At 55.3% G+C, this 16099-nt stretch overlaps 2 protein-coding genes and 1 long non-coding RNA gene across 3 annotated transcripts in view; 2 read left to right on the top strand and 1 right to left on the bottom strand.

Moving 5' to 3' along the window:
• The window catches only part of LOC145534149 (uncharacterized), a 541812-nt gene that overhangs the window by 364465 nt on the left and 161248 nt on the right, over positions 1 to 16099 (bottom strand). Inside the window, exons 23-24 of the long non-coding RNA XR_014074275.1 lie at positions 9033 to 9144; positions 1391 to 1502 (exon numbers count right to left, since the gene is read on the bottom strand). This is a non-coding gene — a long non-coding RNA (uncharacterized LOC145534149). The remainder of the gene's footprint in view (positions 1 to 1390; positions 1503 to 9032; positions 9145 to 16099) is intronic.
• Positions 4685 to 7001, top strand: LOC145533956 (uncharacterized). Its single transcript, XM_081561308.1, has 3 exons — positions 4685 to 5382; positions 5782 to 6094; positions 6347 to 7001. The coding sequence occupies exons 1-3, from the start codon at positions 5146 to 5148 to the stop codon at positions 6973 to 6975; spliced, it is 1179 nt and encodes a 392-aa protein (XP_081417434.1). The 5' UTR covers positions 4685 to 5145; the 3' UTR covers positions 6976 to 7001.
• LOC145533988 (uncharacterized) lies at positions 9568 to 14648 on the top strand. The gene is made up of 3 exons (XM_081561348.1): positions 9568 to 13023; positions 13423 to 13735; positions 13988 to 14648. Exons 1-3 carry the CDS (start codon positions 12787 to 12789, stop codon positions 14614 to 14616), a joined length of 1179 nt encoding a protein of 392 aa, XP_081417474.1. The 5' UTR covers positions 9568 to 12786; the 3' UTR covers positions 14617 to 14648.

Here is a 16099-nt window from a genome sequence, read left to right as displayed (position 1 = left end):
CCATGGCCCGTGTACTTGAGAGACGGCCTGACCGCTCCGGGGAAGACACGCACCGACGGAACCCCTTGGGAAACAGCAGTGATAGTCCTCACCGTCGTAAGGGTTTCCTCTGGGGACAACCTGCCCGGGGCACCACACGAGGGAGCAGACCGGCTTCTCTTCCTCTGCCCCCACACCATTCACTCATGAAGGCAGCTCAGGTGTTCTCATGCCCTGCCTGCCTGCCTGCCTGGCTCATCCGTGAGCTGTGACCACCTACAGGGCAGGACTCCACCTTCTCCTCTCTGTGTACCGTGAATCTGCACAGAGTGGGCTTGCAGAACCTTAGGAGACTTGAGCCATTCCCACTCGAGCCAGAACCCTCCCCAGGAAGGAAAACAGCTGTGGAGTCATTTTGGCCCCAGCACTGGTTCGAAAGCCTGGCGCCTCCTACAGCCTCTACGGTGTGAAGAGGGAGGTCCCTTCTGACAGAGCTTTCCGGGTCTCAGATCTAAGCTGTTGTTTCACTGTCAGCTGTGTCTCTTCCGTTGCAGCCAGGTGGGCCACGCTGCTCCAAAGGAGCTCACAAGCTGAGTTTCAAGGGAGGTATAGAGAGGACAGGGATGGCTACAACGTACTGCAAACTGAGTGAGGGTCCCCACAATCCTCAGCAAAGGTCTGTGGTGTGCAAGTGGGGAGTAGAGGGCCCCCAAGTTCCAAAGGAAGGGAGGTAGTCGGGAGCTAAAGCCCTTGGCCGCTGTGGTAGTAGCTGCAGATGGCAGCTCGTCCACAGTGCACTTCGAATGAGGTCATATGAGCGGGACTCTGGAAATGGCTCCGAAATCGGGAGAAAGGGGTCAGGGTATGTGGGAATCCGGCGGGGGTGGGGGGTGGATGAAGGAAGGTGTCCCTCCTCTCTCCAGTGCAATTTGGTTTGGTGAGTCTCAAAGCTACCAGATGGCACTTCCCAAGTCAGGCCCCCGCAGGAATCAGGGTGGGCTGCGTGCCTCGGCCCCTGCCACAGGGACAAGCCACACCAGTGGCCTCCCTGAGCTCCAATGGCCGGATCTGGGGGTTCTGTCTGGGTGCACACCTCCTTGCTGTGGCCAAGTTCCCCCCTTCTCTGAGCACCAGCTTCATCCTCTCGAATGAGGACATCGATTGCTACCTTGGCACGTTACTCTCTTCATCCTGTGAAGACTCATTAGGCTTATCCTACAATTACTAGCTGGCCCGAAGAGATATCTCCTGAATCCAGATTAAGCTGGAGTCTCCCAGGCTCATCTGGCATGTCTTCCCTGAAGTCTGCCAAAACCCACACCCTTGCATTTCCAGGGACTCCCCTTAGCCAGCTGGGCAGAAAACCCAGCATGGTTCAAACAAGCTGACAGACAAGCGGGAGAGGACTCACGGGCAGACGGCTTCCCTCAGGTCTCGGGTGGAGCTCTGGGACCACAGCAGCAACGGGCCATCCCAGGCCCTGGGCTCAGCAGCGCCCTCATTCTCAGGCCGGCGGCTCTGCCCTGAGGGGAGCAGGAAGGTCACCAACTGCCGCAGGCGGGCCTCACGCCCCTCCCACTGCTGGAGCCTGACCTCCCCCGGCCCCACCCCTTCCCCTACCCCAGCAGGACGACAGCTCGTCTTCCCCTGGCTTCCAACGGGAGGCCCGGCCCTGGGCCCCGATTAGGCACTGCCCCAGCCCGGAGCCAATCACAGTGGCCAGGGAGGTGGAACGCACCGATTGGCCAGGGCCAGGTCATGTGACCATACTCCCCAGGAAACTCAAATATTACCAAGGTTCCCTAAGAAACCAATGAACAGAATTATCCAGTAAAGGCAAACCGTGCTTTTTAATGAGGCCAATGTCACAGAAAAAAAAAAATGCTTCACAATGAACTGCTCAAGGAAGCTACTAAATAAACTTTCAGAAAAGTTTAGTAGTTTTTTTTTTTTTTTTAATACGGTGACGGAGAGCTATACCTTTCCCGTCTATGTGAATTTAGGTTTATACTAGATTTCCCTTGGCTATTATATAAGACAAAAAAACCCACATCCCCCCCTTTCACTCCCCCCCACCCCCAAAAAGTGTTTTAATCTATAGAATTTTTGTGTCCTCAGTTGTGTCTGATTTGCGGCAACTCACGAACTCTACACAGCCAGGCTCTTCCGTCCATGGAATTCAGGGCAATTTTTTCTGTCCCAGTAAATGCCCACCCTGGGTGATCCAAAGGCAAGGGCTCAGAGGCTCCTGAGAGACTAACTCCTTTCAGCTGAGCACAGAGCTGGCTCCTCACTGGGATGCCTGTGGCCTGGGGCTCCCTGAGGGGAGAGCAGCACTCGCCCCACCGTGTGGTCACTGCTGGAAGTGCAGGCTGCTCCTCACTCCCCCTTGACAGTGTCCCTGAGGGCAGAACAGTGTGAATCGAATCAAGGTGGAAATGCAAACTCCAATGCAACCAAACTCCCCACAAGGTCTCTAAAACCACTCAGGAACAGGGAATTGGAAACTGCAGGGGATGACAGGAATGGAGATGGAGACTTGACACCTTACACCGAGTTCACTTCCAGTTATCCCTAGACAAACTTTCCATGAAAACTTGTCACAAATCTCGAAGAACAATGAGCAGAAACCGGACACGTGCTTTGAGTCTTCACACACAAAACTAAAAGCCAGTCCACAAAAAAAAAAAAACCCAGAGAATACAGTGGACTTTGCAAAATCAAAGATATCTACTGTGGGAAAGACCTCATGACAAAAGCAAAAGACAGGTCATACATCGCGAGACGAATGAGTGGAAACACAAAGCTTATCAAGGATGTGTCTCCAAACAGACAAAGAACACCAACGCAACAAGCCTGTGAAAACTAGGGAAAGGTCTGAAGGGACACCAGACTGAGGAAGACACACACAGAGGATCCCGGATGATGTCCAGCACTGAGGGCCTGAAGAAACAACGGTCTAGTTGCACCCCCTCAGGCCTGTGTGACCGTGGATGAGGCCTCTGTTTCCCGGTGGCTCTGAGAGATGGACAGGGAGGAAGGGGAAGAGAAGTCACTTGCATTTCTAATACTCACAGCAAAGTCTTCCAACGAGAAGGGAATTATCACCCCCACTGACAATGCCATTCACTGAAGTGATACCCACCAGTCCATCTAACCCAGAAGGGAAGGATGGACCTGTTCTCACAAAACGGCGAGAGATGGAAGAAGGAAGATCAAGCCCACACCAATCACTGGAAAGAGAAGCTGTGCTCAGGGCTTGAAAGAATTCCTATTGGGAAAATGATGTCACAGCCCCACAAGGCAATCCACAGCTTCGATGCTATTCCTCCCAAAATGCCAATGCATTTTCGCACCGAACAAAGAATTGCAAAAGGGGTACGGAGACAGAAAAGAGCCTAAACTGTCAATACAATCCGACGAAAAAGCCCCGATACGGACATCCAAGGTTGTGTGAAAGGAAATTAGACGACCAAACTAGGATCCTCAGGAGAGTATCGGAGAAGACAATGGCGACCCACTCCAGTACTCTTGCCTGGAAAACGTCCTGGACGGAGGAGCCTGGTAGGCTGCAGGCCATGGGGTCACGCAGAGTCAGACACGACTGAAGTGACTTAGCCGCAGCAGCAGCAGCAGGACAGTATGCTATTGGGAATACAACAACACACACAGATCCAGATCGATGGAATAAAGTGGAGGGTCCAGAAACAAACCCCAGCATCCATGGTCAACTCATCTCTGACACAGAAGGGGAGAATATCCAAATGGGAACAAGAAAGCCTCTTCAATCAATGTCCATGGGAAAACCAGACAGCTACATCTGAAGAACGCTATTGGTTTTGATCTCATACCACCTCAATATAGGGGGAAAACCTCACCCTAAAGACTGATGTCATGAGATAGCTAGAAAGAAGCGTAGGTCAAAGGCTCCTTGACATCAGAGTCTCCTTGCCATTTGCTGGGCGGAGGTCGAAATGGGTCTCTTCAAGTAAGGCAAAGAGGTACACGAAGTACACCCATGGGTTTCCATCCAATGGAACCTCTTCACAACAGAGAAGCTAAGCATTCACAAATGCAAAAGATAGGAAACAGAACATGAGAGACTCCTTGCAAGTGGTGTATCTGAGAAGGGGTTCATATGGAAAGAGACGAAGAATGCACAGCACTCAGATTCCAAGAAACAACACCACCACCACCCTTGACCCTTCCCCCATGACCAACTCCGACCTAAAGCCTTTCTCTCCCTCTAACCTATCCCTAAAACATAACCCTCATCTAATCATATACATGTGCATCCCTAGCATCCATCCATCCACACACGAGAGAGAAAGAGGAAGACACAGACGGAACTGAGAAAGGAAAAGAGAGGGACACAGCCAGAGAGAGACACGGAACCAAAGAGAGGAAAGGAGTCGACGGTCCAGACTTTTCCTCAATCTGCCTCGAAGGTAGAAGCAATGACAGCGCCCTTCCACCCCAGAAGTGGGGAAAGGACGGAAGGTTTGGAGAGGAAAAGACAAGAACGCAGGGAGCCATTAGAAGCTCAGCCACCCGCAGAAGCCGAGCTGGGACACTTGAACAGAATCTCAATGGAAACAGAGGAGCAGAAAGTTGGCTACTCTTTTCTATAAGAGAGGGAGACCTTCGAGTCTTCCTTTCGGTCCTCCAACTTGGATGCGGGGTCTCAAAACAGTCAGGAGGGGGAGTGCCTTTTCCTGGGTACCACGGCACATCCAGGCCTCGTTCTGCCCCATTCTGTGCTGTGTCAGCCCTGGATGGAATCTTTCTTTCTGAAGTCTCAGCGCACAAGCTCCACGTGATATCGGCCCCAGGTGGAAAGGCATGGAGCTGCTCGTAGGCCGACAGACCTAGGAAGCAGATGGGAGAATGACCACCACTCTGCAGATGGAGAGACTGGGGCAACCCTGAGGGGCATATGCTTGTCCAGGGCCACACCACTTATGAGAAGAAGGAGCCTGGTCTGAGAGCAGTGGGGTCCTCGGAGCTCAGGCCCTGGCTGAACCCAGGCCTCCCCAGGGCTGTGGGCTGGGCTGTGTGGGTGTCACTGTGCCTGCACATGGCCTAAGGGGGGTGGTCGAGCAGTCAGAAACCCAGAGATTCCCTTGGGAAGTTTTGGGGAAGGGACCTCAGCACGAACCCCAGGAGATGATGTCACCTGCCGGCAACAGAACCCAACAGAACCCGCAGCCCGGGTATCCAGGCCTCCAGAGCGGAGAGGAGCCCCCAGCCAGTTCACTGGCTGCCAGGATGTTCTGCTGTTTGCCCCTGCCCAGAGGCCGGGGCCTCAGGAGTGCTCACAGGCAGTGTGCGCGGGCACCCTGTCGACGTTGGCTCAGGACACCCCCGAGAGGCCTCTGGCCCTTTGCCCGGAGAAACAGAAAGGTAACACGGGGAGCCCCAGGACGGACCAGGCCGCCTCTCCCATGCCACCCGGAAACACCGGGTCCTTTGCCTGTGTGTGTGGATGCGGGTTTCTTGGGGTGTGTCTCCCTCAAGGAAGCCCAGGCGGATGTGGGGTCAGAAGCCTGCGGACAAGTTGTGTCCACACCCCAGGGGAGAGCAGGCTGGGCGGGATGGGGAGAGTGCGGGCAGCGGCGGCCGCCCAGGCGGACCTCACACCCTCAGGTGGGACTCTTTCCTCCCGGGTGGGGATCTGAGCAGACACACGTCTCTGACCCTTCTGGGAAGAGAAGTTCGAGCAGGCAGAAGCAGCGGCTCCACTGCCCAGGCCCAGCTCGGAAAACTCCTAGCATGGCTGGCTGACGGTCACTGTCGTTGCAGAGCTTCCCACGTGATGAGGCCGAGGACGGGGACACCCCATCCACCTCCCGGAGGGAGGGGTCGGAGCACCACCCCCCCGCCCGTGAGGCCCAGTGCAGGCTCCAGGTGAGCGTGCCCACGGAGGCATCAGCCCCACCGGGGGAGAAGCGGAGGCGGGGAAGGCCTGCTGCCGAGACACCGCCCAGGATACACCCGGCGGCCCAGTCTGAGGCTGCCACGGAGCTCAGCACACCCGGCTCCGACCCAGAGTCCCGAGAACCCCGGCCTCTGAGGCAGCAGGAGGACCTGGAGCCCAGCACGCCAGAGCACAGAGGTGAGGACGCTGGGGCTGGTGCACGGGAGTGTGTGGGGAGGGGGTGCTGAGCTACACAGGGACGAGTCCCCGAAAGCTGCTGCTGGGCCTGCAGCAAGCGCTGGCCTCACACCCCCCGCCCCCCATCTTGCACACTTCAGTCCCAAAAGACATCCGACGCTGGGTATTCTTTGGGAATCTCTTGGAAGCTTTCTGTCCCGGGAGACGCACATGCCAAGGCTGGCCTGTGGGCAAACTTTGCTTCTCCCCCAGCTCTAGCACTGGCCTCCAACTGGAACCAGGCTCCGCTTCCCAGACCTGTCCCTACAGAGGTGCTGGCTCCAGGTGCAGGACCCAGGGATCCACCGAGGGCAGATGGAGAACCGAGACTTGCCCTCGCAGAGACACCAGGCCAGCTGGGTACTGGCCAGCACACCGGGCAGATCGGATCTCCATGCCTGCAGGACCCCCAGCCCCAGGCACTGATGTCCCACCCCCTCAGCCAGAACCTCCACCTCCACGTGCACCTCTACCTGCTCGGGCTCTGGCAGGAGAACCCGAGGCAGAGGAGGAGTCACCGCCTCGGCAGGGAGAGCCTGCCCTGGCTCCCGCGCAACACCCAGACGCCCACGATGACTCACCCACCCCTGCAGGGAGAACGAGCCCCCGCTCTGGACAGACACCCAGAGCCCTTGCCGGAAACACCACGTCCAGGGGAGCGGTCGGCTCTGCAGCCTCCATCCCCGTCTGCTCACCGTGGACGCTGGCAACTCGGTCTGCCCCCAGGGGACATGGAGTTCCTTTCCCCTGAACTGCTTTGCATTTGGTTTGTTTCCACCTTTCTGGTGATGTTTTATTTTTTGTATGGTTTCCTGTACTTTTGTTGGTTAAGTTGGGATTAGTAAACTTTTTCATCATTGTTGCAATTTGGGAACACTGTTGTGTAACTCTGGTGATACTGTGTTACCATCACCACTTTGTAGTTTCAGACCCGTTTGATCTTTACGCCCCACCCCCCCAACAAAGCCTGGATTCAAGGCAAGCACGCCCTGTTCATCCCTTCCCCCGATCCTGAACACAATTTCATCCTTTCTTTGTGCATTCCTTCCTATATTCTTGGTGTCCCCAATCAATGACTCTCAGTGAAATGACTGAAGGAGTGTTTTTTGGACTCTCCAACTACTGTAAGACTCCATTGGAGAGTTCTCATTTGTATGTCATTTGAACTAGCCTTTGATATCTGAAAGGACGGTGTACGTCCTTTCAAGATACCATGTGCCAAACGAAGCCCTTTTGGCAACTGCCATCATTATCTCCAGGCAGGCATTGCTGTGTCAAGGGTGACATCTCAGCCAGAAGGCAGAGGCTGAGCTCGTCTTGTTGCACCAGCTCCCAAAAGAAGCCAAGAAAGGGAGCTGGGACAACAAACCACCCCAACACCCAGGAAAGCGTTCTTCATGACAGAAGGCTAGAAAATGACCCAACATCCTTGTGGCCCAGAACCCCTCTAGAAAATCACTGTTCCATAAAAAAGAGAAACACATGGGAAGTTCCAAGGAGAGGCAATGCCCATGGCCCGTGTACTTGAGAGACGGCCTGACCGCTCCGGGGAAGACACGCACCGACGGAACCCCTTGGGAAACAGCAGTGATAGTCCTCACCGTCGTAAGGGTTTCCTCTGGGGACAACCTGCCCGGGGCACCACACGAGGGAGCAGACCGGCTTCTCTTCCTCTGCCCCCACACCATTCACTCATGAAGGCAGCTCAGGTGTTCTCATGCCCTGCCTGCCTGCCTGCCTGGCTCATCCGTGAGCTGTGACCACCTACAGGGCAGGACTCCACCTTCTCCTCTCTGTGTACCGTGAATCTGCACAGAGTGGGCTTGCAGAACCTTAGGAGACTTGAGCCATTCCCACTCGAGCCAGAACCCTCCCCAGGAAGGAAAACAGCTGTGGAGTCATTTTGGCCCCAGCACTGGTTCGAAAGCCTGGCGCCTCCTACAGCCTCTACGGTGTGAAGAGGGAGGTCCCTTCTGACAGAGCTTTCCGGGTCTCAGATCTAAGCTGTTGTTTCACTGTCAGCTGTGTCTCTTCCGTTGCAGCCAGGTGGGCCACGCTGCTCCAAAGGAGCTCACAAGCTGAGTTTCAAGGGAGGTATAGAGAGGACAGGGATGGCTACAACGTACTGCAAACTGAGTGAGGGTCCCCACAATCCTCAGCAAAGGTCTGTGGTGTGCAAGTGGGGAGTAGAGGGCCCCCAAGTTCCAAAGGAAGGGAGGTAGTCGGGAGCTAAAGCCCTTGGCCGCTGTGGTAGTAGCTGCAGATGGCAGCTCGTCCACAGTGCACTTCGAATGAGGTCATATGAGCGGGACTCTGGAAATGGCTCCGAAATCGGGAGAAAGGGGTCAGGGTATGTGGGAATCCGGCGGGGGTGGGGGGTGGATGAAGGAAGGTGTCCCTCCTCTCTCCAGTGCAATTTGGTTTGGTGAGTCTCAAAGCTACCAGATGGCACTTCCCAAGTCAGGCCCCCGCAGGAATCAGGGTGGGCTGCGTGCCTCGGCCCCTGCCACAGGGACAAGCCACACCAGTGGCCTCCCTGAGCTCCAATGGCCGGATCTGGGGGTTCTGTCTGGGTGCACACCTCCTTGCTGTGGCCAAGTTCCCCCCTTCTCTGAGCACCAGCTTCATCCTCTCGAATGAGGACATCGATTGCTACCTTGGCACGTTACTCTCTTCATCCTGTGAAGACTCATTAGGCTTATCCTACAATTACTAGCTGGCCCGAAGAGATATCTCCTGAATCCAGATTAAGCTGGAGTCTCCCAGGCTCATCTGGCATGTCTTCCCTGAAGTCTGCCAAAACCCACACCCTTGCATTTCCAGGGACTCCCCTTAGCCAGCTGGGCAGAAAACCCAGCATGGTTCAAACAAGCTGACAGACAAGCGGGAGAGGACTCACGGGCAGACGGCTTCCCTCAGGTCTCGGGTGGAGCTCTGGGACCACAGCAGCAACGGGCCATCCCAGGCCCTGGGCTCAGCAGCGCCCTCATTCTCAGGCCGGCGGCTCTGCCCTGAGGGGAGCAGGAAGGTCACCAACTGCCGCAGGCGGGCCTCACGCCCCTCCCACTGCTGGAGCCTGACCTCCCCCGGCCCCACCCCTTCCCCTACCCCAGCAGGACGACAGCTCGTCTTCCCCTGGCTTCCAACGGGAGGCCCGGCCCTGGGCCCCGATTGGGCACTGCCCCAGCCCGGAGCCAATCACAGTGGCCAGGGAGGTGGAACGCACCGATTGGCCAGGGCCAGGTCATGTGACCATACTCCCCAGGAAACTCAAATATTACCAAGGTTCCCTAAGAAACCAATGAACAGAATTATCCAGTAAAGGCAAACCGTGCTTTTTAATGAGGCCAATGTCACAGAAAAAAAAAATGCTTCACAATGAACTGCTCAAGGAAGCTACTAAATAAACTTTCAGAAAAGTTTAGTAGTTTTTTTTTTTTTTTTTTTAATAGGGTGACGGAGAGCTATACCTTTCCCGTCTATGTGAATTTAGGTTTAAACTAGATTTCCCTTGGCTATTATATAAGACAAAAAAGCCCACATCCCCCCCTTTCACTCCCCCCCACCCCCAAAAAGTGTTTTAATCTATAGAATTTTTGTGTCCTCAGTTGTGTCTGATTCGCGGCAACTCACGAACTCTACACAGCCAGGCTCTTCCGTCCATGGAATTCAGGGCAATTTTTTCTGTCCCAGTAAATGCCCACCCTGGGTGATCCAAAGGCAAGGGCTCAGAGGCTCCTGAGAGACTAACTCCTTTCAGCTGAGCACAGAGCTGGCTCCTCACTGGGATGCCTGTGGCCTGGGGCTCCCTGAGGGGAGAGCAGCACTCGCCCCACCGTGTGGTCACTGCTGGAAGTGCAGGCTGCTCCTCACTCCCCCTTGACAGTGTCCCTGAGGGCAGAACAGTGTGAATCGAATCAAGGTGGAAATGCAAACTCCAATGCAGCCAAACTCCCCACAAGGTCTCTAAAACCACTCAGGAACAGGGAATTGGAAACTGCAGGGGATGACAGGAATGGAGATGGAGACTTGACACCTTACACCGAGTTCACTTCCAGTTATCCCTAGACAAACTTTCCATGAAAACTTGTCACAAATCTCGAAGAACAATGAGCAGAAACCGGACACGTGCTTTGAGTCTTCACACACAAAACTAAAAGCCAGACCACAAAAAAAAAACCCAGAGAATACAGTGGACTTTGCAAAATCAAAGATATCTACTGTGGGAAAGACCTCATGACAAAAGCAAAAGACAGGTCATACATCGCGAGACGAATGAGTGGAAACACAAAGCTTATCAAGGATGTGTCTCCAAACAGACAAAGAACACCAACGCAACAAGCCTGTGAAAACTAGGGAAAGGTCTGAAGGGACACCAGACTGAGGAAGACACACACAGAGGATCCCGGATGATGTCCAGCACTGAGGGCCTGAAGAAACAACGGTCTAGTTGCACCCCCTCAGGCCTGTGTGACCGTGGATGAGGCCTCTGTTTCCCGGTGGCTCTGAGAGATGGACAGGGAGGAAGGGGAAGAGAAGTCACTTGCATTTCTAATACTCACAGCAAAGTCTTCCAACGAGAAGGGAATTATCACCCCCACTGACAATGCCATTCACTGAAGTGATACCCACCAGTCCATCTAACCCAGAAGGGAAGGATGGACCTGTTCTCACAAAACGGCGAGAGATGGAAGAAGGAAGATCAAGCCCACACCAATCACTGGAAAGAGAAGCTGTGCTCAGGGCTTGAAAGAATTCCTATTGGGAAAATGATGTCACAGCCCCACAAGGCAATCCACAGCTTCGATGCTATTCCTCCCAAAATGCCAATGCATTTTCGCACCGAACAAAGAATTGCAAAAGGGGTACGGAGACAGAAAAGAGCCTAAACTGTCAATACAATCCGACGAAAAAGCCCCGATACGGACATCCAAGGTTGTGTGAAAGGAAATTAGACGACCAAACTAGGATCCTCAGGAGAGTATCGGAGAAGGCAATGGCGACCCACTCCAGTACTCTTGCCTGGAAAACGTCCTGGACGGAGGAGCCTGGTAGGCTGCAGGCCATGGGGTCACGCAGAGTCAGACACGACTGAAGTGACTTAGCCGCAGCAGCAGCAGCAGGACAGTATGCTATTGGGAATACAACAACACACACAGATCCAGATCGATGGAATAAAGTGGAGGGTCCAGAAACAAACCCCAGCATCCATGGTCAACTCATCTCTGACACAGAAGGGGAGAATATCCAAATGGGAACAAGAAAGCCTCTTCAATCAATGTCCATGGGAAAACCAGACAGCTACATCTGAAGAACGCTATTGGTTTTGATCTCATACCACCTCAATATAGGGGGAAAACCTCACCCTAAAGACTGATGTCATGAGATAGCTAGAAAGAAGCGTAGGTCAAAGGCTCCTTAACATCAGAGTCTCCTTGCCATTTGCTGGGCGGAGGTCGAAATGGGTCTCTTCAAGTAAGGCAAAGAGGTACACGAAGTACACCCATGGGTTTCCATCCAATGGAACCTCTTCACAACAGAGAAGCTAAGCATTCACAAATGCAAAAGATAGGAAACAGAACATGAGAGACTCCTTGCAAGTGGTGTATCTGAGAAGGGGTTCATATGGAAAGAGACGAAGAATGCACAGCACTCAGATTCCAAGAAACAACACCACCACCACCCTTGACCCTTCCCCCATGACCAACTCCGACCTAAAGCCTTTCTCTCCCTCTAACCTATCCCTAAAACATAACCCTCATCTAATCATATACATGTGCATCCCTAGCATCCATCCATCCACACACGAGAGAGAAAGAGGAAGACACAGACGGAACTGAGAAAGGAAAAGAGAGGGACACAGCCAGAGAGAGACACGGAACCAAAGAGAGGAAAGGAGTCGACGGTCCAGACTTTTCCTCAATCTGCCTCGAAGGTAGAAGCAATGACAGCGCCCTTCCACCCCAGAAGGGGGAAAAGGACGGAAGGTTTGGAGAGGAAAAGACAAGAACGCAGGGAGCCATTAGAAGCTCAGCCACCCGCAGAAGCCGAGCTGGGACACTTGAACAGAATCTCAATGGAAACAGAGGAGCAGAAAGTTGGCTACTCTTTTCTATAAGAGAGGGAGACCTTCGAGTCTTCCTTTCGGTCCTCCAACTTGGATGCGGGGTCTCAAAACAGTCAGGAGGGGGAGTGCCTTTTCCTGGGTACCACGGCACATCCAGGCCTCGTTCTGCCCCATTCTGTGCTGTGTCAGCCCTGGATGGAATCTTTCTTTCTGAAGTCTCAGCGCACAAGCTCCACGTGATATCGGCCCCAGGTGGAAAGGCATGGAGCTGCTCGTAGGCCGACAGACCTAGGAAGCAGATGGGAGAATGACCACCACTCTGCAGATGGAGAGACTGGGGCAACCCTGAGGGGCATATGCTTGTCCAGGGCCACACCACTTATGAGAAGAAGGAGCCTGGTCTGAGAGCAGTGGGGTCCTCGGAGCTCAGGCCCTGGCTGAACCCAGGCCTCCCCAGGGCTGTGGGCTGGGCTGTGTGGGTGTCACTGTGCCTGCACATGGCCTAAGGGGGGTGGTCGAGCAGTCAGAAACCCAGAGATTCCCTTGGGAAGTTTTGGGGAAGGGACCTCAGCACGAACCCCAGGAGATGATGTCACCTGCCGGCAACAGAACCCAACAGAACCCGCAGCCCGGGTATCCAGGCCTCCAGAGCGGAGAGGAGCCCCCAGCCAGTTCACTGGCTGCCAGGATGTTCGGCTGTTTGCCCCTGCCCAGAGGCCGGGGCCTCAGGAGTGCTCACAGGCAGTGTGCGCGGGCACCCTGTCGACGTTGGCTCAGGACACCCCCGAGAGGCCTCTGGCCCTTTGCCCGGAGAAACAGAAAGGTAACACGGGGAGCCCCAGGACGGACCAGGCCGCCTCTCCCATGCCACCCGGAAACACCGGGTCCTTTGCCTGTGTGTGTGGATGCGGGTTTCTTGGGGTGTGTCTCCCTCAAGGAAGCCCAGGCGGATGTGGGGTCAGAAGCCTGCGGACAAGTTGTGTCCACACCCCAGGGGAGAGCAGGCTGGGCGGGATGGGGAGAGTGCGGGCAGCGGCGGCCGCCCAGGCGGACCTCACACCCTCAGGTGGGTCTCTTTCCTCCCGGGTGGGGATCTGAGCAGACACACGTCTCTGACCCTTCTGGGAAGAGAAGTTCGAGCAGGCAGAAGCAGCGGCTCCACTGCCCAGGCCCAGCTCGGAAAACTCCTAGCATGGCTGGCTGACGGTCACTGTCGTTGCAGAGTTTCCCACGTGATGAGGCCGAGGACGGGGACACCCCATCCACCTCCCGGAGGGAGGGGTCGGAGCACCACCCCCCCGCCCGTGAGGCCCAGTGCAGGCTCCAGGTGAGCGTGCCCACGGAGGCATCAGCCCCACCGGGGGAGAAGCGGAGGCGGGGAAGGCCTGCTGCCGAGACACCGCCCAGGATACACCCGGCGGCCCAGTCTGAGGCTGCCACGGAGCTCAGCACACCCGGCTCCGACCCAGAGTCCCGAGAACCCCGGCCTCTGAGGCAGCAGGAGGACCTGGAGCCCAGCACGCCAGAGCACAGAGGTGAGGACGCTGGGGCTGGTGCACGGGAGTGTGTGGGGAGAGGGTGCTGAGCTACACAGGGACGAGTCCCCGAAAGCTGCTGCTGGGCCTGCAGCAAGCGCTGGCCTCACACCCCCCGCCCCCCATCTTGCACACTTCAGTCCCAAAAGACATCCGACGCTGGGTATTCTTTGGGAATCTCTTGGAAGCTTTCTGTCCCGGGAGACGCACATGCCAAGGCTGGCCTGTGGGCAAACTTTGCTTCTCCCCCAGCTCTAGCACTGGCCTCCAACTGGAACCAGGCTCCGCTTCCCAGACCTGTCCCTACAGAGGTGCTGGCTCCAGGTGCAGGACCCAGGGATCCACCGAGGGCAGATGGAGAACCGAGACTTGCCCTCGCAGAGACACCAGGCCAGCTGGGTACTGGCCAGCACACCGGGCAGATCGGATCTCCATGCCTGCAGGACCCCCAGCCCCAGGCACTGATGTCCCACCCCCTCAGCCAGAACCTCCACCTCCACGTGCACCTCTACCTGCTCGGGCTCTGGCAGGAGAACCCGAGGCAGAGGAGGAGTCACCGCCTCGGCAGGGAGAGCCTGCCCTGGCTCCCGCGCAACACCCAGACGCCCACGATGACTCACCCACCCCTGCAGGGAGAACGAGCCCCCGCTCTGGACAGACACCCAGAGCCCTTGCCGGAAACACCACGTCCAGGGGAGCGGTCGGCTCTGCAGCCTCCATCCCCGTCTGCTCACCGTGGACGCTGGCAACTCGGTCTGCCCCCAGGGGACATGGAGTTCCTTTCCCCTGAACTGCTTTGCATTTGGTTTGTTTCCACCTTTCTGGTGATGTTTTATTTTTTGTATGGTTTCCTGTACTTTTGTTGGTTAAGTTGGGATTAGTAAACTTTTTCATCATTGTTGCAATTTGGGAACACTGTTGTGTAACTCTGGTGATACTGTGTTACCATCACCACTTTGTAGTTTCAGACCCGTTTGATCTTTATGCCTCACCCCCCCAACAAAGCCTGGATTCAAGGCAAGCACGCCCTGTTCATCCCTTCCCCCGATCCTGAACACAATTTCATCCTTTCTTTGTGCATTCCTTCCTATATTCTTGGTGTCCCCAATCAATGACTCTCAGTGAAATGACTGAAGGAGTGTTTTTTGGACTCTCCAACTACTGTAAGACTCCATTGGAGAGTTCTCATTTGTATGTCATTTGAACTAGCCTTTGATATCTGAAAGGACGGTGTACGTCCTTTCAAGATACCATGTGCCAAACGAAGCCCTTTTGGCAACTGCCATCATTATCTCCAGGCAGGCATTGCTGTGTCAAGGGTGACATCTCAGCCAGAAGGCAGAGGCTGAGCTCGTCTTGTTGCACCAGCTCCCAAAAGAAGCCAAGAAAGGGAGCTGGGACAACAAACCACCCCAACACCCAGGAAAGCGTTCTTCATGACAGAAGGCTAGAAAATGACCCAACATCCTTGTGGCCCAGAACCCCTCTAGAAAATCACTGTTCCATAAAAAAGAGAAACACATGGGAAGTTCCAAGGAGAGGCAATGCCCATGGCCCGTGTACTTGAGAGACGGCCTGACCGCTCCGGGGAAGACACGCACCGACGGAACCCCTTGGGAAACAGCAGTGATAGTCCTCACCGTCGTAAGGGTTTCCTCTGGGGACAACCTGCCCGGGGCACCACACGAGGGAGCAGACCGGCTTCTCTTCCTCTGCCCCCACACCATTCACTCATGAAGGCAGCTCAGGTGTTCTCATGCCCTGCCTGCCTGCCTGCCTGGCTCATCCGTGAGCTGTGACCACCTACAGGGCAGGACTCCACCTTCTCCTCTCTGTGTACCGTGAATCTGCACACAGTGGGCTTGCAGAACCTTAGGAGACTTGAGCCATTCCCACTCGAGCCAGAACCCTCCCCAGGAAGGAAAACAGCTGTGGAGTCATTTTGGCCCCAGCACTGGTTCGAAAGCCTGGCGCCTCCTACAGCCTCTACGGTGTGAAGAGGGAGGTCCCTTCTGACAGAGCTTTCCGGGTCTCAGATCTAAGCTGTTGTTTCACTGTCAGCTGTGTCTCTTCCGTTGCAGCCAGGTGGGCCACGCTGCTCCAAAGGAGCTCACAAGCTGAGTTTCAAGGGAGGTATAGAGAGGACAGGGATGGCTACAACGTACTGCAAACTGAGTGAGGGTCCCCACAATCCTCAGCAAAGGTCTGTGGTGTGCAAGTGGGGAGTAGAGGGCCCCCAAGTTCCAAAGGAAGGGAGGTAGTCGGGAGCTAAAGCCCTTGGCCGCTGTGGTAGTAGCTGCAGATGGCAGCTCGTCCACAGTGCACTTCGAATGAGGTCATATGAGCGGGACTCTGGAAATGGCT

The sequence above is a fragment of the Giraffa tippelskirchi genome, chromosome 14 (assembly GCF_054371585.1).
Source record: "Giraffa tippelskirchi isolate mGirTip1 chromosome 14, T2T-mGirTip1v1.2.pri, whole genome shotgun sequence".
Lineage (NCBI taxonomy): Eukaryota > Metazoa > Chordata > Mammalia > Artiodactyla > Giraffidae > Giraffa > Giraffa tippelskirchi.
This window is presented reverse-complemented; position numbering and strand designations above follow the sequence as displayed.

Excerpts from the sequence above, each read along its gene's own strand:
- LOC145533988 (XM_081561348.1), top strand. The coding sequence starts at position 12,787 with ATGATGTCACCTGCCGGCAACAGAACCCAACAGAACCCGCAGCCCGGG. Across the intron at positions 13,024-13,422 it reads TTGCCCGGAGAAACAGAAAG|AGTTTCCCACGTGATGAGGC; the intron begins GTAACACGGGGA and ends CTGTCGTTGCAG. Across the intron at positions 13,736-13,987 it reads CAGCACGCCAGAGCACAGAG|CTCTAGCACTGGCCTCCAAC; the intron begins GTGAGGACGCTG and ends CTTCTCCCCCAG.
- LOC145533956 (XM_081561308.1), top strand. The coding sequence starts at position 5,146 with ATGATGTCACCTGCCGGCAACAGAACCCAACAGAACCCGCAGCCCGGG. Across the intron at positions 5,383-5,781 it reads TTGCCCGGAGAAACAGAAAG|AGCTTCCCACGTGATGAGGC; the intron begins GTAACACGGGGA and ends CTGTCGTTGCAG. Across the intron at positions 6,095-6,346 it reads CAGCACGCCAGAGCACAGAG|CTCTAGCACTGGCCTCCAAC; the intron begins GTGAGGACGCTG and ends CTTCTCCCCCAG.